General features: G+C 50.9%; 1 protein-coding gene across 1 annotated transcript; it reads left to right on the top strand.

Moving 5' to 3' along the window:
- The first annotated feature begins 863 nt into the window (after positions 1–863).
- On the top strand, positions 864–23,524 carry RBM28 (RNA binding motif protein 28). The gene is made up of 19 exons (XM_028746424.2): positions 864–1,092; positions 2,694–2,846; positions 4,926–5,020; positions 6,471–6,546; positions 6,883–6,975; positions 7,804–7,878; positions 9,340–9,460; positions 10,143–10,321; positions 10,720–10,798; positions 12,382–12,491; positions 13,636–13,709; positions 13,861–13,996; positions 14,247–14,311; positions 17,039–17,197; positions 18,625–18,774; positions 18,910–18,984; positions 19,682–20,025; positions 20,782–20,878; positions 23,297–23,524. The coding sequence occupies exons 1-19, from the start codon at positions 945–947 to the stop codon at positions 23,438–23,440; spliced, it is 2,373 nt and encodes a 790-aa protein (XP_028602257.2). The 5' UTR covers positions 864–944; the 3' UTR covers positions 23,441–23,524.

Genomic DNA, 23,524 nt, shown 5'->3' with positions numbered 1-23,524 from the left:
TCTGTTAAATTACAAGTGTCTTTAAAATCCTGCTAATGTTTTGACCTGTTTACAATGTTTTTGTATATACATCGTGAACATTTCCCATTCTTGTTGGTGTTCTTGGTGTTTTGTGTTGTGTGGGCTCCTCGGATGTAAGTCATGGGCCCCACCTGCTAGCCTGCTCCCTCAAATATCACTGGTTCGCTCCTTTCTATATATAGGGTGCCTACGTTCTGCATGGACTTTTCAACAATTACTTTGATAAAATACATATTTTGTGATGCGCAAATGGCTTTAGATACCGATTAGGTCCATCAATGACCATATAGCATCTATTCAACTTAAAAAAACAGCGACCATTTGTTGTGGACAACGGACAGCTGGACATATCAAGGGCCCCATGACTTTCAATAGCTTAGGGCCTCATCCAGCCGAAATCTGGCTTGCCGATGGCCATCCAACCTCTGTTTAAAAACTTCCAAGGAAGGAGAGTCCGCCACCTCTCAGGGGAGCCTGTTCCACTGCCAAACACCTTTTACTGTCAGAAAGTTTTCCCCTGCGATATTTAGTCGGAATCTCCTTGTTTGCAACTGGAAGCCCTGAGTTCGAGTCCTGCCACCCAGAACAGAACAAGCTTCCTCCCTCTTCCATGCCGCCAAACACTGGGAATTCTTTTTTTCCCCGCCCAAAGGCAGTTATTGCAACAATTTTAATAAAACGCGCGTGCACGCTCGCAGGACGAAGGGGAGGCGCGCGCGGCTTGTTACTCCGCGCATGCGCAGAGAGCCCCTTCTGCGCTGGGCAACCTCCTCCTCCTCTCCCTCCGCGCCCCCCTTCTCCCGGAAGGAACTCTCGCGCGCCGGGCCGCGTTTCCGGCCGGGCCCTTTCCAGCGGCGGACCCAACATGGCGGCGCCCAGGCTGGCCTAACGTGCTGGGCGAGGGGAGGCCGGTCGGCGGGGCCATGGCGGCGGAGGCGAAGAAGGCGGCGGCGGGCGCCGGTCGGACGGTGCTGGTTCGGGGCCTGCCGCCCTCGGCCTGCGCCGCCGAGCTGGAGAGGGAGTTCGGCCGGGCGGGGCCGGTGCGGAGGGCGGTGGCCGTGACGGAGCCCGGTGAGCGGGGACGGGGGGGGGGGGAGGCCGGGCGGGAAGGGGCGCTTCCAACCCCCAACCCCCCCGCCGCCCTTCCTCTGAGGTGGGGCTTGGGGGCTGGGCTAGATGACCCCGGGGGACCCCTTGTTCCAGGCAGGGCTTTCCCCCAAAAAAGATGCTTACGGAGGGGGACTCTCATTTTCCTACTCCTATTCAAATACTGCCTCTCAATGAGGCCAAACTTAGATTCACAAAATGTTGAGGGGTGCGTGTACCCCTGTGTCCCTCCAGAAAACAACATTATTATTATTATTATTATTATTATTATTATTATTATTATTAACCACTGGCAACAGCACCACCAGTCAGTACTACCACTGGATCATGGAGCCCACCTGGCACCAGAATGAGCCCCCCCCAACAAGGCATCTTTCCTGGCAGTTGTTGTTGAGTCGTTTAGTCGTGTCCGCCTCTTCGTGACCCCCTGGACCAGAGCACGCCAGGCCCTCCTGTCTTCCACTGCCTCCCTCATGCTGGTCACCTCAAGAACACGGCCCCACCATCTCATCCTCTGAGGAAAGTGACTCCTTCTCGTGTCCAGTTATTCCATCAGAACTCTTGGGCCAGAGCAGCTCCAGAAGCGCCGCCCCCTTCTTCGTAGTCCACCAGTTCAAGGTCCTGAGACGTCCCGATTTCTGCGCTTAGGACCTTCAGTGGCCTCTGAAAATTACAAGCATTAAATGGATGCCCATGAGGAATATTTCCTAGGAGGCTAGCTAAGCAAACAACAACGGACCCCAACACAATATTATTGTTGTTGTTGAGTCGTTCAGTCGTGTCCACCTCTTCATGACCCCTGGACCAGAGCACGCCAGGCACTCCTGTCTTCCACTGCCTCCCGCAGTTTGGTCAAACTCAGGCTGGTAGCTTTGAGAACACTATTCGTGACCCCTGCGTCTCACCCCCAGAAAAAAGCACTGATTATTATTATTATTATTATTATTATTATTATTGGTATTGACCTTTGGCACCACCACCAGTCACGGAGCCCACCTGGCACCAGAATGAGCCTTCCCAACAAGGCATCTTTCCTAGCTGTGCTGCACATTGCAGCTTTTCAGATTACGAACATGGCAAAGTGTTTACTTCTGGGTTTGCTGCACGTGCAGACGCAGAAGTGCCATACCGCACTTCATGCTTGTGCAGTAGCAGCACTCTGCTTACGGACTTTTCAGGGTGCAAATGGCACCCTGAAACGGATCACATTCGCAAGTAAAGCTACCATTGTAGAACCAGTTGGCATAAGGTTGCGATGGCATTTCCTTCAAACGACGCATCTTTCTTCGTATGAACCCATGCTTAAAATATTTTGTATGGTTCTGGTTATCTACCTAACCCCCACCCCCCACCCCAAGCCTTTTTCTTGAATTACAGGGTGGGTGATGGCTTTTACCATCTTATATGTGATATTTGTTCCCTAGCCGAGTTGCTGACCTTTGCTCTATGTTGTTGTTGCTATTATTATTTGGAAAGACACCTTGAGTTCCTTGCAGCGGGAAAAGGAGTTTAATAAGCTTAACCAGTCATAATAATATTAATATGCCTTTAAATCTGTTGGATAGGCAAGAAAACCTGTCGTGGGTTTGGCTTTGTCACTTTCTCCTTGCCGGAAGACGCGCAGAGAGCCATCCAGGAGATCACAGCCTTTGGGAAACGCAAGATCACGGTAGCCCTTGCTAATCCGAAGCCACGGCAGAAAGGAAAGAAGAAAGAAGGTAAGTTCAAGGTCTTTTTTTTTTTTTGTGGGGTGCCAGGATTTTCTGTGCACTGCTGTTGACACTTAGCGCCAGTTTTGCTGAGCACAGTTAGAAAAACTGAAGAGGCTTGTCTTTGGTCCCACGTGACCCTGTGCTGCTTTCGAGGCTTCCAGCACCCTTTCTGACATGTTCTCACAGTCCAGAAGATGGGCTTTGATTTCCTTACAGTACACAATTTCAAGACATTACCAATAAATTTAAAAAATGAAAAATTGTCCAGTAGCACCTTAGAGACTAAGACATTCCCAGTTATACCTCTGCAGTCGAACAAACTGCCTCTGCAGGGAAGTGTAGGCTCCTTGCCACTTAACAGGCATGGGGAAAAGAAAAGGGATTCCTGTCAGGTGGACTGAGGTAGGAGGGATGCAGCCGCCTGCCTCTCCTCCAATAACCTGCTTGTTTCCTATGCTGGCTATGAAGGAATTGACTCCCCCCCCCCCCCACCAGCAGAGCAACCAGGTGAGGTGGCAGGCCAAGGAGGGATGGAAGGGTCCATTCACTGCCACTTATTGGCCTGTATGGGATTCCTAGACAGCTGTGGCTACCAGGCAAGTTGTTAAAATACAAATCTGGCCTATATGTATGAAGAGGAGGACAGCTGGCAGAGGAGCCGATTATTCCTTGCCTTCACTTGCCTTTACGCTTTGCCTGTCCTGCCCGGCTGCTTGTAAAGGGAGAAAATGCCTTGTCTGCTGGAGTTTCTCTCCAGCTCCAAACAAAATAAAAAAAATCCTTCCAGTAGCACCTCAGAGACCAACTAAGTTTGTTATTGGTATGAGCTTTCGTGTGCATGCACACTTCTTCAAATACCTGAAGAAGAAGTGTGCATGCACAGGTATCTGAAAAAGTGTTCATGCACACAGAAGCTCATACCAATAACAAACTTAGTTGGTGTCTGAGGTGCTACTGGAAGGAATTTTTTTATTTGGTTTCGACTACAGCAGACCAACACGGCTGCTCCAGGCATGGTGGCAGGGTTCTTCGGCTGTGTCTCCCGGGCTTTTGACAGGAGGTTCTCGTGAGCACATCAGAAGAGCCTGGCTGCTGGATCAGACCAAAGGGGGTCACATCCAATTGCAGAAGAAAAAAATAATCCTTCCAGCTGCTCAAGACCCTGTTGAGCAAGACAAGGCAGTTGTGTTGGAGAAGACCCCCATCAGTCAGACTCTTCTGAACCAATCCATAGACTGCTCGGCTTACATACAGAAGTTAATGTCTTTTGTAGGTATGGCAAGGTTCTCACACCTGGTTAATAAGAAACCACAATAAATAAACGGCTCAGGACCTCAATACCTCAAGGACCGCCTCTTTTCATATGAACCTACCCAGACCCTGAGATCATCTTCTGAGGCCCTCCTTCGTGTGCCTCCTCCTTGAGAGGTCCGGCGGGTGGCAACATGAGAACGGGGCCTTCTCTGCAGTGGCTCCCCGTCTGTGGAATGCTCTCCCCAGGGAAGTTCACCTGGCGCCTTCATTACACACCTTTATGCACCAGGCAAAAACGTTCCTTTTTAACCAGGCCTTTGGTTGATCTGATTGACATCCAATGCCCTTTTAGAATGTGGCTCTTTTGGGTTTCTTTTATTGGGTTCTTGTTTTTAATTTGATTTTATATATTATGATTTTGTTTGTGAACCATCCTGAGACCTGTGGGTATAGGGCGGTGTACAAATCCAAATAATAATAATAATAAGTAGTTTTGTGGGGAGAACACAGGGAAGCAGCATTGCTAGTCAAAACCCCTCACACTTTCCATACTTCCTTCACCCTTTTCACCCACCTTCGTGCTGACTCTGTAAGAGAGACGTGGCCTTAAGATAGAAGCAAGCTCAGTCCTATTACGGTCCCCGGTCCTTGCAGACCCCAGACCCATCCAGTCCAGCCTCCCGTTCTCAGACTGGCCAACCAGATGCTTGGGCCCATGGGGTGCTTGTGGGTGTGACCTGAGCGCATCAGCACTTGTGCCTGGTGATGATTCCGCCGCTGTGTTCTTAGTGTGTCATTGTCCTCGCCGTGTCCCATTTGCTTTGGTTCCAGGTGCCTCTGAGGCCCCCCAGCGAGGGAAGAAGCCCCCAAGGGCAAAAGGAGCCTCGAAAAAAGCCAGGCTGATCATTCGCAACCTGAGCTTCAAGGTACGAGCCGCAGGCAGGGGAGTCGCCTGCTTCTTTGATGGGGCTGGGGTTCTCTTTCTGAGCCACCCTCATTCTTTTCTTGGATCGAGGCTGTTAAAAGTGGACTGGCAGGGTTAATCTTTCACGGCACTCCTGTCTGAGATTCAGAGCACTGACGTAATGCTGTTTCGCAGAACCGTAGAGTTGGAAAGGGCACCCTAGGGCCATCTAGTCCAACTCCCCAAGAGATGGCCATCCAGCTGTTCATTTCTTAGCAGCTTTTTGGTGTAAATCAGTCTTTAACATCAGCAGTAACATCTAGACCATGGGAGCGTTTCAGCCCTGTTCTTGAGTTTGTTTAAAATCTAAAACAGCTTATCTGGTATTCCTTTCTTTGGATTTGTGCCATTTAGGTTTTTAAAACCTTTTTGTAAAGGCAATACAGTGGTGCCTCGCAAGACGAAATTAATTCGTTCCGCGAGTTTTGTTGCCTTGCGATTTTTTTCGTCTTGCGAAGCACGGTGTCGGGAAAGTTTTGGAAAAGCTTCAAAAATCACCGAAGTCTTTAAAACCCCCCAAAAAGGCTACCACACCGCGTTCTATGAGTTGCTCCTCGAAGTCAAGTCGCAACTGTATTAACGGTGTTAAGAAAAAGGAAACAAACTTGCAAGACATTTCCGTCTTGCAAAGCAAGCCCATAGGGAAAATCGTCTTGCGAAGCAGCTCAAAAAACAAAAAACCCTTTCGTCTAGCGAGTTTTTTGTCTTGCGAGGCATTCGTCTTGCGAGGTACCACTGTACTAGAGTTTTCACAGCTGAGTCCTCAACTCTTTATTACTGTGCTTGGCTTTCTTCATGTTGGGCTGTGTCTAAAACTTGCTAATTAGGTTTTCAAACCTTTTTTGTACACTCAGTTTTAGAAACTGTACCTTTGAGTCCTCATTCCTTTATTACTGCGCTTTGCTTCACCTAGGTCGAGATAGGATTATAATACTTCAGAATTTTTGGGAGTTTTACCCACTTTCTTTGAATTTGGTCATTTAAGGTTTATGTTTTCTCTATTTCCTTCTGAGGAAACTGAATAGCTCAGTGAAATGAGGTTTGTAGCCATCATCCTGTTAAGGCTTTGCTCAATTCTAGGTTTTTCTAATTTTTTCCTTAAGCTTTTTGATTTTTATTATTTAGTTTATTTCTATAAGATCATATTTCTAGTCGACTGCTTCTCGTTTCAGGGACTTTCACGGTATTTCATTTGTTTTGTGTAATTTGGTGTAAATCACAGCTGAGCGCTCCATTTAAGGGAGCAGCAATAGGAGCCCCAAGCCTCTCTTTTGGATTTCCCACCAGAGAGCACAGTCTGCTCACAGAACATTGGAGCAGCAGCCCAGATCCTTCCTAAGACTTGGGGGTTTTGAAAAATACACCATGCACTGTGATGACTTCTGCCATTGGTCTCGTTCTGCTCTCCTTAGTGCACAGAAGATGACCTGAAGGCTGCCTTCTCTCAGTTTGGCACAGTGCTGGAAACTACCATCCCCAAAAAACCAGGTATGGCCAGGTGACCTGGTGGGAAAGGGCTGGTGGGGCGCTACTGGGAGAGGAACATAGAACTCCATTTAAACTGCACACCTCTCCTGGATTATCCCGAGCCATTCATGGATCACTGCGTTCCCCTTTGGAACTAGCAATCGGAGATTGGAGCGCTGGCTGGCTCGCTCGTGTTTCTGCTGTCCACCGTCTTAAGCTGAAGAATGAAGTCCCACATGGCTTCTTGGCTCTGGCTCTGGCTGCTCCTCTTGTCACCCTATAAGCGGAATCCCATGCACAGGCTACAAATATTTATTTAAAATAATCAGAATTAAGTTGACTTCCTATCTCTTCCAGATGGAAAGATGCGTGGCTTTGCCTTTGTGCAGTTCAAGAACGTCCTGGAAGCAGGGAGGGCCCTGAAGGGGATGAACATGAAGGAGATCAAGGGTGAGTCTGGCGCTTTCTTAAAAGGAGCCGGGTGATTTGAGCTCCTCTCTGTGTGTTTATGTCGGATGGGAGCTGCCTGTGAGGAGTCAGGCGAGATAATATTCGTTCATCTATTGCTCTTGATATCCCACCTTTTTCTGCAAGGAGCTCAAGGCGGCACACGTGCTTCTCTCCTGCCTCCTTGAAACCCCACAACAACCCTGTGGTCAGGCTGAGATTCAGCGACTGGCCCAAAGTCACACCCAGCCAGCTTCGTGGCCGAGCGGAAGGGATTTGAACCCTGGTCTCCCGGGTCCTAGTCTGACGCTCTCCCCACTCCCCACCACTGACTCTCTTGCTGGTCCTCTTGTGCTGGGAATGCTGGAACATCCGCAGGAGAGTTGAATATGCAGGGGTGTTCAGGCAGTGGGGCTGACGGACTTCGGCTCTCCTCTGCACATGCACAGACACCATGACTTTTCATTTCATAAAATCTTCACACCGCTTGATTGGGGGGGAGCCCTCAAAGTGGTTTACAAAAATATGAAACACGAAATTTTTTTGGCATGGGGATTGCAACCCTCCTTTAAAACATAGGAAAGTTGAAATACTAAAACGGATTAAAATTACCTCCATTTTCTAAGCATCTGGACAGGCCTGTCTAAACAGTTTTAGCAGGTGCCAAAAATTGTACAGCGAAGTCTGGTGTCAGGAGGCAGGGAGTTCCAGAGGGTAGGGGCTGCCACACTAAACAGTTGAGTTCTTACGAATGGGATTTCGGTCCCTGGGATTTGTAGCTGCGCTGCCCCCTCGCCAAGCCAGCCTCAGAGCTTCCCTTTCCCTCCGCAGAGCGCCCGGTGGCGGTGGACTGGGCCGTGGCCCGGGAGAAGTACCAAGTGATGCAGGCAGCGGCATCTCCCGCAGGTGAGTGGCTCCGGGGCAGGAGTCATCCTGCTCTGGCCATCTCAGGCAGGCTCTGTGTGTGTTGTGGAGTGGCGGGTGAAGGGGCCCGATCTTGACCTCAGGCCAACCAGCTGAGAGTGGCAGGAGGAGACTGAGAATATTTGTCCCAAGTCTTTGCAGCCAGGCAATTGTCTGGTTCTGAGAGCAGAGCTGACCTTCAGAAGCAACAAACCCCGCTCCCTGCCCAGCAAGCATGGAAGGGGGGTGCCCTCTTGCTTATTCATTTCATAAATGCATTTTAAAATGCATTTTTAATCTTTTGTTGGAAGCCAGCTAGAGTGGCTGGGGAAACCCAGCCAGATGGGTGGGGTAGAAATAATAAATTATTATTATTATTATTATTATTATTATTATTATTATTATTATTATTCATAATGTGTATCCACTCATTGATTCTTTTTTTAAAAAAACATCAAAGCAGATAAAAGAATAAAATCATCATTGAAAAAATAACGGCAATCATTTACAACTTTAGACGAGCTGAAATGACAGTAGACTAAAAACAGGTTAAAATCCGCACCAGATTTTTTAGCATCCAGACGGGCTTGTCTAAACAAGAACCTTTCCAGCAGGCGCTGAAAAGAGCCCAGTGTGTCAAGAGGCAGGGAGTTCCAAAGTGAAGGCGGAGCCGCACTCAATGCTTGAGTTCCTACAAAACACGGAACGGATTTTACGTGGCACTTGGAACAGGGCCAGTTCTGTGAATGGGAGCGGTCTGAAGGCAGCCCAATTTAGGGAAGCTTTTAATGTTTAACAGACTATTATATTTTAATATTTTGTTGGAAGCCGCCCAGAGTGGCTGGGGAAACCCAGCCGGATGGGCGGGGTATAAATAATAAATTATTATTATTATTAGTTGTGTGTCTCTGGGTGAGGTGATCTCACAGGTCCCACGTTGCGAAGGGCCTTACGGACTAATAGTAAGCCCTTGACGTTGGCCTGGTAGCCACTGGGCAACCAGGGCAGATATCTGAGCATTGGAAGCGCCATGTTCCGACAGGGTCTTTCTCCTGCCAGCCGTTCTGCCCTTAGGAAGCCTCCTCCTTCTGTTCCAACTCTAAAATTCCTGCCCAGTTGAGGCTTTGCAGGGGTGGCTCCTTCCTTTGGACTCCTGTTTCTTTGTTCTGTGGCCCGTTTGGCACCTGGCCGCGGGGACCTCCCTGGCATGGCTTTTCGCCAGCCTCCCGTTCTCACAGGGACCAACCGGGTGCCTATTATGGGAAACCTCCCGTTCATCTACTCCAGCCTCCCGTTCTCACAGGGACCAACCGGGTGCCTATTATGGGAAACCAGCAAGCAGGACTCAGCGACGGCGAGATTTGCCAGGATTAATGGGTGAAGCTAGAAATGGGCATCTTCCTTGAGAGAAACTGGGCAGAGGCGTCTCACCCTCCTGCTTCTTTGCCTCTCTCCCCCAACCAGGGGTCCAGGAGAAGAAGAAGCTAAGCCAGGCCCAGCAAGCGGACACAACTCAGGCGGGCGACGACGCCGACGATCTGGAAGACGAAAGTTCAGAGCCTGCGGAGCCAGCGGGGCAGGGCAGGTGAGGGCAAGGGGCTTGCTCCGGATGACCTTGGACGGGCTCACTCTGCTGCTGACGTGGGGATCGGGGGCGGGCACACTAAGCTGCCCTCTGTGCCCTCTGTCTGATATTGATGTTCCGTTCCACCCTAAGAGGAATAGATATGTGGAGGAGTTGTATGTCACGTGTCTGATTACACTCCAGCACAGCTTGCTGGGAACTTCCGTTGTGTATAGCTTTTGCTTATGCTTTTTGCTTGGACACAAAGGGGAGCAGACATGTTTTTCCTTTGTCCTGATGCTGAATAAAATGCTTGTAAATATGCTTTACCTATGCCTCTCTCTGCCCTTCCGTTGCAAAGAGTTCTTATCTCTGCTGGCTTGCGTGCTCAGCTTCTGAAAGGCATCTGAAGCTCTGAGTCGCAGTTTGATGCAGAACCACGGACCGGCGTTCGCCCCGCTGCTGGCTGGTGGGCTGGAGCCAGCTGGGGCCTGCCAATTGCCCCCATTTCCTTGGACGCATCCCAACACCAAATCCCTGCTTTCTCTCTGCCAGCAGGCAGCGGCAGGGCTGCCTCTGGCTTCCTCCCTCTGCCCAAATCCAGCCCGCTCCAAGATTCCAGAACCCCAGAATTAAGCCCTTTGGGCGCAGAGTTCAGCTGCCTGCTTCTGACGGCTCTTTCCTTGCATGATTTCGCGGACAGGTACTTTGAGCAGCTCGCTCCACCGCCTGCGGATAGCGAGGAGGAGGAGGAGGAGGAGGAGGAGGAGGAAGAGCAAGAGACACAGGACTCCGATGAGGAAGAGGGGGAGCCTGGCAAAGCCATGAGCTCTGATGAAGAGGAGGAGGAAGAAGAAGAAGAAGATGAGGAAGATGAAGAAGGTTGGTTTTGCAGTTTCTGAGGGGTTGGATTCCAGGGCAGGTGGCAAACCCTTAAAAAGCTGGCGCCTCAAAGGAGCGCCAGGAGAGACCTGTTGGGTCTGGTTAAAAAATCAATTTCAACCCTGCATTCCTCTTTCTGAAAGCTGCCAGCTGCTGTGTGAAATTTCATGGCCTCTGCTGGGAACTTGGCCCTCCTCCGCCTTGGTCTTTGGAGACTGGGCACTGCCACCTTGCCCAGTGAGAGCGGCATCATAATAATATTTACCAAAGATTCCTGCATTGCAGAGGGTTGGACTGGATGACCCTTGGGGTCCCTTCCAACCATTCTGTGGCCTGCTCTTGCCTTTGGAGAACGCCTTGCTCATGATTTTCCTCTCCCCGGTCTGCTCCCGTTCCAGAAGCTGGCGTCCCTTCGAAGCGGAAAAAGGTCCAGAAGCTCCCATCAGACGTCACCGAAGGAAGGACCGTCTTCATCAGGTGGGCGAAGGGCTCAGCATCACCTTGGGAGAGAAGCCAGGAGGCTGCTGCCCTGCTCCTTCTGCATCCTTTCGGGGCTTAGAGAACCATGCTGCAGCCTACATTTATGGCTGTTTCTCCTTACTACTTTTTAAGCTTATTAGCTGCTTGTCATCTGAGCCAGTGTGGTGTAGTGGTTAAGAGCGGTAGCCTCGTAATCTGGGGAACCGGGTTCGTGTCTCCACTCCTCCACATGCAGCTGCTGGGTGACCTTGGGCCAGTCACACTTCTCTGAAGTCTCTCAGCCCCACTCACCTCACAGAGTGTTTGTTGTGGGGGAGGAAGGGAAAGGAGAATGTTAGCCGCTTGGAGACTCCTGAAGGGAGTGAAAGGCGGGATATCAAGTCCAAACTCTTCCTCTTCTTCTTCTTCTTCTTCTTCTGAATGTCTCCAAGTGACTCACAGCAAAATATCTATCTGTAGACATATGTAATACCATACGGGAAGAAAGGAAAAACGGGCTGGGGTCATTCCATGCATCAGTATATTGTTTAACATTCTGCATCGCGGGGGGGGGGGGGGTTTGGAATATCATTGATGCTAACCCTTAGGATCTTAACATTCTCAACAGGTGGAAATATTTATATTTTCCTAAAAATCAATAAAAGTTTAACAAGTGTCAGGTTCATTCAGCAGCAATCCTGTGAGTGCTTCCGTGGTTGATACTAGCCCTTAAGATCTTAATTTTCTCAACAGGTAAAAAGGGTGTTATTGGGTTGTTACTTTTATTTTGATTATATATATATTGTGGTTTTTGTGTTGATCTTTTCTGCAAACTGCCCTGAGACCTCTGGGCATAGGACGGCATATACCGTATTCTTCGCTCTATAAGGCTCATTTTTCCCCTCCTAAAAAGTAAAGGGGGATGTGTGTGTGTGTCTTATGGAGAGAATGCAGGCTGCGCGGCTATCCCAGTAGCCAGAACAACGAGAGGGATCGCTGCGCAGTGCCCCCTCTTGCTGTTCTGGCTTCTCCATGCGAAGCCTCTTCAGGGCACGGGGAGCCTTCATCCCGCTGCCCTGAGGAGGCTTCGCCCGGCTCTTGCTGGCTTTTGCGGGAGGTGGTGGAAGGGACTCCACCTCCTGGAAAAGCCCGCAAGAGCCGCGCTCCCTTTAAAGAGCCGCGTGGAGCAGGTGTACGGCTCTTTGGGGCTTTTCCCTGAGGAGGAAAAGTCTGCAAGCGCTGCACACCCGCTACTCGCTGCTCCTGAAAGGGAACGCTGAGCAGAGCCTGGGATGCATACAGGCTCTGCTCAGCGCTGCCTTTAAAGAATATTTTTTTTCTTGAACTCCGCCTCTAAAAACTAGGTGCGTCTTACAGAATGAAAAATACAGTAAATTCAATAAACAACAACAATATTTTCATATTTATCATTATCATGAAAGCAAAAGCATGTTGTTGTTTTTTATCCCGTGCAAAGACTTTTTGCCAGTCCGCCCTTGCTAGGGGCCCCCCGGACATGTTTTTTCTCCCTGGGATCCAAGCCCCCCTTGTCGTCCCTGGGTGTGGGGCACATCTTCACGTGCCCCCTGCTTCCCCCCTAGGAATTTATCCTTCGACAGCGAGGAGGAGGAGCTGGGGGAGTTGCTGGAGCAGTTTGGAGATCTGAAGTACGTGCGGATCGTGCTTCACCCGGACACGGAGCACTCCAAAGGTAATGGGGGTGAGACCGGCGGGGGGGGGGGGTTGGAGGGGAGGGGGGCAGGCTGAGACAGAATAATTTTGTATTAGGCGGGGAGGGAGGGCAGTCCTCGGAGACCTGAGTTCAGGTCCCGCCTCAAAAGTAGCAACTTAAAAATATCTCTTTTTTTGTCCTGCAAAGGCGGGGGGGTCTGTATTATATCTGTTTACATAAACATTGTTGGGGTTACATCATTCTCCTTGTTTTGAACTTTATTTTTGACAAGAACACGTTCGCACAATAACTGTTTTTTATATAAGAGGTCACTATTATACAGCACTGAGGGGGTAATTTTTTCTGGTATTAGAAAAGGTTTGGAAATTGAGCGTGTGCCAAATAATGGTGTCTTCTTCCTGGGAGGTTCTTAAGCAGAGGCTGGGTGGCCATCTGTCAGGGATGCTTTAGCTGAGATGTCTATTTCATTAAATCCAACGCAGAAATATTTCTCTCTTTCTTGGCCGTTACTATTGAGAATTGTCCAAGAATCATTGCTTAAGTAATCTGTTACACACTTTGATGGTATGTACAGCCTCTGTATCTTCTAATGCTTCATAATGTTTTTAGTCATGATGTAACAGATTTATATTTGTAATTTCTACATATCAAATATTAATCCTTGTCTTATCAAGTGTTTATATTTATATTATGTAGAACTATTAACAGCTGACGAAGCCCTTCGGGGCGCAACAAGGAAATATCTGGAAACCTTGTCTGTGATATTCTGGGGACCTTTCCTTAACCACATTCAAGGACTGTGTAATATATGAACTCAAACAAGAACATATGAAGAAAGGAAGGAATATATCTGCATTGGATTTAATTAAATAGGTTATATACCTTGCTTAAGGATTGTATATGGTGTGCATCCTGGACTTGATTCTTATGATAGGAGGGAACTAGTAAAGAAATTTGTTACAAACATGACCACGCAGCCTGTTGCACTCTATATGTTGTAACTATTGTATATGCAAAACAAGGTATTGTATTTGTTTAGCTGAGATTCCTGCATTCCTTGAGGTCCCTTCCAAGTCTACAATTCTAGGGTGCCATGGGTCACTGTAAGACAGCTTCCTAAACATGCATCTCTCCTCCCCACTCCCCAAAATCCCACCACCAGGCTGTGCCTTTGCCCAGTTCCTGTCCCAGGAAGCTGCCCAGAAGTGCCTTCAGGTGGCTCAGGATGAGAGCGAGGTGAGAGCTGGGGTTTTTTTCCCCCGGTGGGGTGGGAGTGTGGTAGTTCCCCCTGCCTCCACCGGGACTGGCTCGGCCTGTCTCTGGCAGCGCCCGTGGGTGCCCCTTCCTTGCCTCCCTGCCTCTCACTCTCTCTCCTTCTCCCCGGAAGGGCGGGGGGCTGCACCTGGGGGGCCGCCGCCTGCGAGTGGACCTGGCCGTCAGCCGGGAGGAAGCCCAGCAGCTGCGGAGCCAGAAGACGAAGAAGCCCACCGGCACCCGGAACTTGTACCTGGCGCGCGAAGGCCGTGAGTGCGAAGGAGGCGGCTGGGTGGGGCTGGATTCACCTGGGCTCACCTTGCCTTGTGTGGAAGGGGCTTGAGGTGGCGGCAGGCTCTCCTTCCTTGGAGGTTTTTAAGCAGAGGTTGGGTGGCCCTGTGTCAGGGATTCTTTAGCCGTGATTCCTTCATTGCAAGGGGTTGGGCTAGATGACCTGTGGGGGTCCCTTCCCAGTTTGTGATTCTGTACTGCTTTCCAATGCTCCTTTTTCCTCTGCAGTGATCCGTGCTGGCACAAAAGCTGCTGAGGGGATGAGCGATGCTGACCTGGCCAAGAGGGCACGGGTAAGTTCTCGCTTTCACTTTCTCTCTCTCTCTCTCTCTCTGTGTATGTGTCTAGCCCAGCCTTTCTCAAGCTTGGGACTACAACTCCCATCATCTCTGACCACTGGTCCTGCTTTCAAGGGCCGATGGGAATTGTAGGCCCACATCTGGGGACCCAAGGCTGAGAAAGGCTGGCCTAGAAGCTAGACATGGCTCCAAGCTTCCCCTCCTTAAGGATGCCAGAAGACCCCTGCTGGGCCAGCTCAACGTGGGTCTGCTGAATCTAGCCCATGGGTAGGCAACCTAAGGCCCGGGGGCCGGATGCGGCCCAATCGCCTTCTCAGTCTGGCCCGCAGACGGTCCAGGAATCAGCGTGTTTTTACATGAGTAGAGTGTGTGCTTTTATTTAAATTGCATCTCTGGGTTATTTATGGGGCATAGGAATTTGTTCATTTCCACGGCCAAAAAAATATAGTCCGGCCCCCCACAAGGTCTGAGGGACAGTGGACCGGCCCCCTGCTGAAAAGGTTTGCTGACCCCTGATCTGTCTCTGATGGACAGGAGCCCTCTGCTGCTTATGAATCCCTTCTCCTTGCACACAGGGCCCCCTCCATGTAGCAAGAGGACACCATGTTGTGTAGTTGTGGAGAGCCAATCTCTCTCTCTCTCTCTCTCTCTCTCTCTCTCTCTCTCTCTCTCTTCCCCCCCTGTTTATTTCCCACATGATACCTGTTCTGCATTTGTTTACTGTGTCAGCCCTTACAACTCTGGAACTCCCTGCCTGTTGAGACGCAGAAGGCGACTTCACTGTCTTCTTTGCAGCCACTGCTAAAACCATTCTTGTTTAGGAAAACCTGCCCAGTTGCTTAGGAAGTTGACGGGAGTTAAATTTTTTAAAAAAACTATTTTGAACTTTTGTATGCTTTAAACAGTTCTTGATTTTATTGTTTTATCCTTTTTTAAACCGCTTTGAGTGGGGGGTTTTTTTAACACTCAAACGGCATACGAATTTTATGAATCACACGCTGTTCGAGTGTAAAAAAAACAACAAGCCTCGAAGCAATTTACGAAACAATAGAAGTCTAGAAAAGTTTGCAACATACAGAAAGTTAAAGTGACTAGAGAGCAGACTAAAACAAATCAAAAAACCCCCACACTTTCTAAACATCTGGGTGGGCTCGTCTAAACACAGATGTTTTGAGCAGGCTCTGGAAAAGTGTTCGGTGCCTGATAACAATTGGCAGGGAGTTCCAAAGTGTAGATGCTGCCACACTCCAAGATGGAGTTCTTGCCAACATGGAATGTTAAGTGGCAGCGCCCGTTCCTTAAGTTGAAGTGGTCCAGAGATTGTCTATGGGACAAGGCGATCTCGTGGTCCCGGGTCATTGAGGGCTTTACTGCTAACAGTAACACTTTGAACTTGGCCTGGTAGGAAATTGTCAAGGCCTCCCTCCCGTCAGCAATTGCACTGCAGCATCCTACATGCACTGCAGCTTCTGGCTCAAGCACGAAGGAAGGCTCACATAGAGCGCATTGCAGGAATCTGGTTGTGAGGTAACCAGTGCATGAACTCCTGCAGCCCAGCTCAGAGTTGGGGTGCAGGAGTAGGTGCTACTTGAGAGATCTGCGGTTCCTGCATCGCAGGGGTTCAAAAGAGATGATCGCCAGGGATCCCTTCCCACCCGGCAGTTCTGTGAGTCTGTGAAAGTTGGCCAAATAATAAGAATAAGAATAATTTATTATTATTTATACCTCACCCAGATATCTGACTAGGTTTCCCCAGCCACTCTGGGCTGCTCCCAACAGAATATTAAAGACACACTAAAACTTCAAACATTAGAAACTTCCCGACACAGGGCTGCCTTCAGATGTCTTCTAAAAGTCAGATAGTTGTCTTATTTCCTTGACAGCTGACAGGAGGGTGTTCCACAGGGCAGGTGCCACTACCGAGAAGGCCCTCTGCCTGGTTCCCTGTAGCTTAGCTTCTCGCAATGAGGGAACCACCAGAAGGCCCTCGGCGCTGGACCTCAGTGTCTGGGCAGAACGATGGGGGTGGAGACGCTCCTTCAGGTCTACTGGGCTGAGGCCATTTAGGGGTCTAAAGGTCAGCACCAACACTTTGAATTGTGCTTGGAAATGTACTGGGAGCCAATGTACGTCTTTCAAGACCGGTGTTATATGGTCTCGGCAGCCACTCCCAGTCCCCAGTCTAGCTGCCACATTCTGGATTAGTTGTAGTTTCCGAGTCACCTTCAAAGGTAGCTCCACGTAGAGCGCATTGCAGTAGTCGAAGCAGGAGATAACCAGAGCATGCACCACTCTGGCAAAACACTCTGCGGGCAGGGAGGGTCTCATCCTGCGTACCAGATGGAGCTGGTAGACAGCTGTCCTGTATGCAGTTGCAATCGAAAATTATTCAACCCCCCATTGCAAATCAGGTTTCTTATCAAAATTTACAGTCCTTCAGCTGTTTGCAATGAGCAAATCAAACAAAAGCCCTTGAAATAGCTCAGCTATTCCCCAGTCTAGCTGCCACATTCTGGATTAGTTGAGGTTTCCAGGTCACTTTCAAAGGTAGCCCCACGTAGAGCGCATGGCAGTAGTCCAAGCGGGAGATAACCTGCAGAAGCAGGGGAGTCTTCCAGGCAGAGCGGTGGGCTGGCTTTCTCCCCTTTGCCCCCCCGGCTGTCCTGCCTGCCTGCTCCGCCTCGCAAGGCTGTGTTGACCCCCCCTGTCTCCCTCCCCCAGTTTGAGGAGCTGAAGCGTCACAAGTTGAAGGACCAGAACATCTTCGTGTCTCAGACCAGGCTCTGCGTCCACAACCTGCCCAAAGGCGTCGACGACGTCCGGCTCCGGAAGCTGATGCTGCAGGCGGCCAAGGGAAGCCCCGGCCTCCGGCTCAAGGAGGTGATCCTGCCTCTCAGCGCAGCCCACCCCGCAGGGGGGTGGCAGGGATTAAGCGGGGAGGGGTGGGAGGGAACCAGCCACCCCACCCTGGAGGAAAAGCTGGGGAAGAAAAGGACAAAACGGCTCCTGTCACTCAGATCTCCTTCCAAGAGCCACCTGTTGAGCTGGCTTCATCCTCGTCACGGACGCTTGAGCTGAGATTCCTGCCTTGGACTCAGGGCGGATTTGATTTAAAGCAAATCAATTTAAATCACGACTTAAATCACTAGTCAGTAAAACTTGATTTAAATCACTAGTCAGTAAGACTTTTAATGGACTCATTCTTGCTAGTATAATCTTAATATTTACAACCAGGCGAAGGTTTCATTTTTGGAATAATAAATGTTCAGAGTAGTTATTACAGTTATATAAAAAACCACTGGTTTGGTTGTACTATTAAGAAATACATAGATAATTATGAAATTATTGTGAGGTTTAATAAGTTAACCGTTTATATCTGGACAACTTTCTGCAGTACTTTATTGGAAGGAGAAAAATAACCATTTCCTTAATAACAATTTAAACAATTTATTTAACTAAAACAATAACATTATAGCATATGTACCCATGCTGGTTAACTGATGTGGTTAAACTTTTTTTTTTAAAAAAAAAAAGAAAACAGACTTGAGTTTTAGCCCACATGAAAAACCTAAAATAAATCCTTATTTCCTGATGAATAGCCTTTGGACTATAATGTAACTTAAATAGAAAATCTTTAGAAAGGTTTTTCCCCCAAAAGCATTTTATTTTGAAAATCCAACTTACCGTATTTTTCGCCCTATAGGACGCACTTTTTCCCCTCCAAAAATGAAGGGGAAATGTGTGTGTGTCCTATGGGGCGAATGCAGGCTTTCGCTGAAGCCTGGAGAGCGAGAGGCGTCGGTGCGCACCGAACCCTCTCGCTCTCCAGGCTTCAGGAAGCTATCCGCAAGCCTCACGCGTCCAGCGGGAGGCCCCGCCGGGCGCGCGAGGCTTGGGGCAGCAGCCTGCAGCCCGAAGCAGGGGGCGAGCTGCGGAGCCCCCCCCCCCTGCTTCGGGCAGATGTCCACAAGCCTCGCACGCCCGGCGGGAGGTCCCGCTGGGTGCACAAGGCTTGGGGCGGCAGCCTGTTCTGGGGGCTGGGGTCGGAGGAAGCTTGGGCTTCCCCCGCGCCTGCCCCGCGCCTGGGGGGGGAAATAATTGTTTTTCTTTATTTCCCCCCCCCCAAAAAAAACTAGGTGCGTCCTATGGGGCGAAAAATATGGTAAATAAAAAAAAATCTGATTTAAATAAAAAATTCTGATTATTATTATTTTTTAAAACCCATTGATTTTTATCCACCCGGGTTGGACTAGATGACCCTTGGTTCCCTTCCAGCTCTGCGATTCTCTCTTTCTCTTTCTCTGCAGTGCCGTGTGATGCGGGACCTGAAGGCGCCGGCTGGGAAGGGGAAGGGCCAGTCGCTGGGCTATGCATTTGTGGAGTTCCAGGAACACGATCAGGCCCTGGCTGCCCTGCGACACCTCAACAACAACCCCCAGGTCTTTGGGGACCAGAAGGTAAGGTCTTCCCCCCCCCCCCCCCCCGCCGCCCCGTTCCTTCCAGACGGGGCACCGGAAAATGGCGGGGCAGATTCCCAGGGGAGAGGGCTATAGAATATCAGTTTCTGGAGCGCTGCTCTTTCTCCCCCGCAGCGTCCCATCGTGGAATTCTCCCTGGAGGACCGCCGGAAGTTGAAGCTGAAGGAGCAGCGAGCCCAGCGCAGCCTGGTAGGAATAATAATAATAATAATAATAATAATAATAATAATAATAATACTCCACCCATCTGGCTGAGGAGCAGGAGGTACCCTAGAACCCTGCAGAGTTGGAGGGGACTAGATGACCCTCGGGGGTCCCTTCCAACTCTACGGTTCTACGATTCTTGGAATATTGCAAACGGCTCTGTGATCCTGGTGCAAGATTTTGTTTTCATTTCACTTCCGTTTGTATACAGTGGTGTCTCGCAAGACGAAAATAATCCGTTCCGCAAGTCTCTTCGTCTAGCGGTTTTTTCATCTTGTGAAGCAACCCTATTAGCGGATTAGCGCTATTAGCGGTTTAGCGGCTATTAAAGGCTTAGCAGCTTAGCGGCTAAAAGGCTATTAGTGGCTTAGCGGCTTAGAAAAGGGGGGGGGGAGCGAAAAAAATCGCAAGACTCGCAAGACGTTGAAATAAGCAACTTGCCTCAAATAAGGCAATATTCAATAATCCATTATAATAATAAACAGTAAAGTACCATCACATAATAATTAAACAGTTACAATACACTTAACAGTTACAATAAAGAATTACCAAACTATAATCAATAAAAATAATGGGCGAGGGGGATATTTGGTATTTGAAAGAGAAGTGGGTGCCCTCCCTCGCTCCCTTGGGGTCCTGCAGTGGGACAAACCTTCCCTACCCCCCCTTTTCTCCTGTGCAGCAAAAGCTGAGGCAGAAGCAGCCCCCCGAGGAGGCGGCCGGCAAGCAGCCCAACGCCAGCGCCTCCGAAAAGCCGGCCAGAAGGCGGAAGAAGAAGCCCCCCAAGGCCAAAGAAGCGGAGGGGGCTTCTCAGGGGCACGAGGACCCGCCAGAGCCCCCCGAGAAGAAGCCCAGGGTCTCCCCGGCAGCCAAGCAGCAGCGTCCCGAAGCCCCCCGGCCGGCGGAGAGGGCCGTACCCTGGGCGGGTTTCCAGACGCGGGCGGAAGTGGAGCAGGTGGAGCTGCCGGACGGCAGGAAGCGACGCAAAGTCCTGCCTCTGCCCTCCAAACGGGGGCCCAAGATCAGGTAACAGCCAAAACAGGAAGGGGGGGCGGGGAGTATATGGGGGGGGGGAAGCAGGGTGCTGCTGCCACCACTCACAGACATCCCCCTGCTCTGTGTCAAGGCCTCAGGACCCGCCTGCCTGCCCCCTGCCTCAGTTTCCCTTCCGTCTTTGCCCTTCTCTCCCCCCCCCTCGCCCCGGCCGCCCTTCACCTGCTCTGCATCCCCCCCCCCATATTTCCAGGATTTTTCCTGATAAGGGAGCACAGCCCTTGCAGTGGGGAAGCTGTTCCATCATGTGCATCCTTTCGGGGGGGATGTCCCCATGGGGGGGCAAGATGGAGAAGTGGACAGAGCAATGGAGGCAGTTCTGGCACGGGGGGGGGGGGGGCGTTCCGGCCACTTGGAAAGCAGCGGTTTTTGCAGCAACACAACACACAGCCCTTTCCTTCCGGGTAAGGAAGAAGCACCATCCCAGTTGCAGGACGTGTTGCAGCCAGGCGAGGGCGCTGGAGGGAGAGGGTCTCTGGGGGGCCGCATTTGGCCCCTGCGCTCCAGGATCCCCACAAGGCAGGGTCTGGTCAGGGGGCTACCCAGAGCCTCTCCCTGGGGGTGTGGTGTGCATTGGAGGGGGAGAGGGAGCTGGAGGGGGAGTTGGGAAGGTGTTCCTGGGGGGGATCAGCAGCCCCCTCTGGGGCCCAGGGTCTCCCCTGGATCAGGGAGAGCAGCCGTGGCCTGGCCTTTTCCTCCGTCTGCTGAGCTGCATCTCTCTCCCGGCAGGAAGCGGGACAAGGGAAGAGTGAAGCCCCCCGCGAAGAAGATGGCCCCCTCTGGCCCAACGCGCAGGCAGGAGAAGATCAGCCAGGGGCCCAAGCAGGTCAGTCCATTGTGGGGACATTGGGGGGGGGGGTAGGTTGGCCTCTTTCATGCCCACAGCCAAGGGTTGGTCAAGAACCCAAGATTAGCCAAATGGATCAGGCCAGCAGCCCGTCCGGTCCAGCATCCTGTTCTCCCATATGCCCCAACGGGAATCCTGCAAGCAGCTTTAAAGGACAAGAGCAGCCCTCTCTTCTCCCCCCCCCCCCCCCCCGCTGTTCCCAGCAACTGGGATTCGGAAGCCTGGCTGCCTCTGGCTGTGGAGGCGGAGCCATCCTGTAGCCGCCTCCTCCTCCTCCATGAATTTGTCTATTCCTCTTTCAAAGCCATCCTGTGGCTGTGAGTTCCACAGGTTCAGCTGTGTGCTGCTTGAAGAAGGACTTCATAATAATAATAATAATTTATTATTTATACCCCGCCCATCTGGCTGAGTTTCCCCAGCCCCTCTGGGCGACTCCCAATTGAGTGTTAAAAACAATACAGCATTAAATATTAAAAACTTCCCTAAGCAGGGATGCTTTCAGGTGTCTTTTAAAGAGAAGATAGCTGCTTATTTCCTTGACATCTGAAGGGAGGGCGTTCCACAGGGCGGGTGCCACTACCGAGAAGGCCCTCTGCCTGGTTCCCTGTAAGCTCACTTCTTGCAATGAGGGAACCGCCAGAAGGCCCTCAGAGCTGGACCTCAGTGTCTGGGCAGAACAATGGAGGTGGAGACTCTCCTTCAGGTCTACTGGGCCTTTCAGGCTGTTTAGGGCTTTCAAGGTCAGCACCAACACTTTCTCTTCTCGACCCTGAATCTTCCCAACCTGGAGACCTAATGGATGATAAAACCAGCTCTCCATATGCAGAGGGCAGGGGGGGATTGGCTCCTGGCCACATCGCGAGGTCCTGCAGCTTCTCCAACCTTCAGTTCTGCTCTGGGTTTTCTGTAGGAAAAAACCAAAAAGCCCACCTGCCCAAAAAATTGCCTTGGAACTTTTCACATATTTTGTACATGCTCTTCTCCTAAAGGAAGCCATTTCCTCTGCGCTTCTTTCATAGAACACACATTTTTGCATGCACTTTTGGAGCCCATTCTCATTGTCTTAATATTTATTGTGATTCCTGCCTTGCAGGGGGTTGGGCTGGATGACCCTTAGGGTCCCTTCCAGCTCTAGGAGGAGTCTGTGATTTTATGTACCGCTTAGTACACAGAATCCCTAAGTGGTTTTTTCAGAAAGCACAGCAAGAGATTTTAAAGCAGAAGAGAAATCAACATGCAGGCATTTAGAACCAAACATACAAGGAAAGGCACCAGGAAAAACAGAATAAAACGTCCAGTTAGATATCACTAAACAATAAAACAGAAGGGTGTGGTGGGTTTTAAGGTAAAGGGACCCCTGACCATTAGGTTCAGTCGCGGCCGACTGTGGGGTTGCGGCACTCATCTCGCTTTATTGGCCGAGGGAGCCGGCGTACAGCTTCCGGGTCACGTGGCCAGCATGACTAAGCCACTTCTGGCGAACCAGAGCAGCGCACGGAAACGCCGTTTACCTTCCTGCCGGAGTGGTACCTATTTATCTACTTGCACTTGGACGTGCTTTCGAACTGCTAGTTGGGCAGGAGCAGGGACCGAGCAACGGGAGCTCACCTCATCACGGGGATTCAAACCGCCGACCTTCTGATCGGCAAGCCCAAGAGGCTCTGTGGTTTAACCCACAGCGCCACCCGTGTCCCACGTGGTGGGTTTTAGGAGCCCCTTAATGCCTGATGGAATCCAGTTAGCTCAGCTGGTTGGAGCGTGGTTGGTGCCGATAATGCCACGGTCACGGGTTCAGTCCTTGGACTAGATGACCCTTGAGGTCCCTTCCGACGGCAGTTCTACGATTCTGTGAATGGACGGGTCTCTAGGAGGTGATAGAAGCTTGCCTCCGTTTATTCCTTGCAAACAGCACGCAGAAGGGTCTTTTGACCATCAGCCCTGACCTTCCTGAAACCAGCTGAGGGCCCCATGTTCCCCATCCCTGGCTTGAAAGATGAAGCCAGCCAATGGGTTTTTTGGGGGTGGGGGCAAGGCAACTTCCGCATGGATCCCCGTAACTCAGAGCTGAAACTGCAAAAATCGGAGAAGCTCTGGAAACCCGGTGGATATGCCTGTCTTCTGACCCATTTGCAGAACCCTAGAATTTTGCAGAGGAGAGGCACCCTGGGGTCATCTAGTCCAACCCGCTGCGATGCAGGAAGTTTATGCTGGACAAATTTCTCCTCCCCAAGGAATGGGGTGCCGGACATAAAACCTCCCTTGCTGATCTCTACCGGCTCGCTCCTCCCCTCGCCCCAGCCCCCCGACTTTGCCCGAGTGCCCCTGCCCCCAACCTCCCTGGCCAAACCGTGGGGCGCCCCCTTCCTGACCCAGCTCTCCTCCTCCTCCTCCTTGCAGGCGCCCAGGAAACACCCTCGGGGGAAGCGCAGCCAGGCGGAGACCCGCTTTGAGCAGCTGGTGGAGCAGTACAAACGCAAGATCCTGGGCAGCGGCAACAAGGCGGCGGCGTCAGCCAGGAGGAGCAAATGGTTTGAGGGCTGAAGGAGGCCCTGGGGGAGACCGGGGGGGGGGAGAGGGACGGCTGGCTGGGGCTGAGCCCAAGCAAGGGCAGCGTCCAACCCCCTC

The sequence above is a fragment of the Podarcis muralis genome, chromosome 10, assembly GCF_964188315.1.
Source record: "Podarcis muralis chromosome 10, rPodMur119.hap1.1, whole genome shotgun sequence".
Lineage (NCBI taxonomy): Eukaryota > Metazoa > Chordata > Lepidosauria > Squamata > Lacertidae > Podarcis > Podarcis muralis.
The sequence above is the reverse complement of the archived record's forward strand: the minus strand, read 5'-3'. Positions and strand labels throughout refer to the sequence as shown.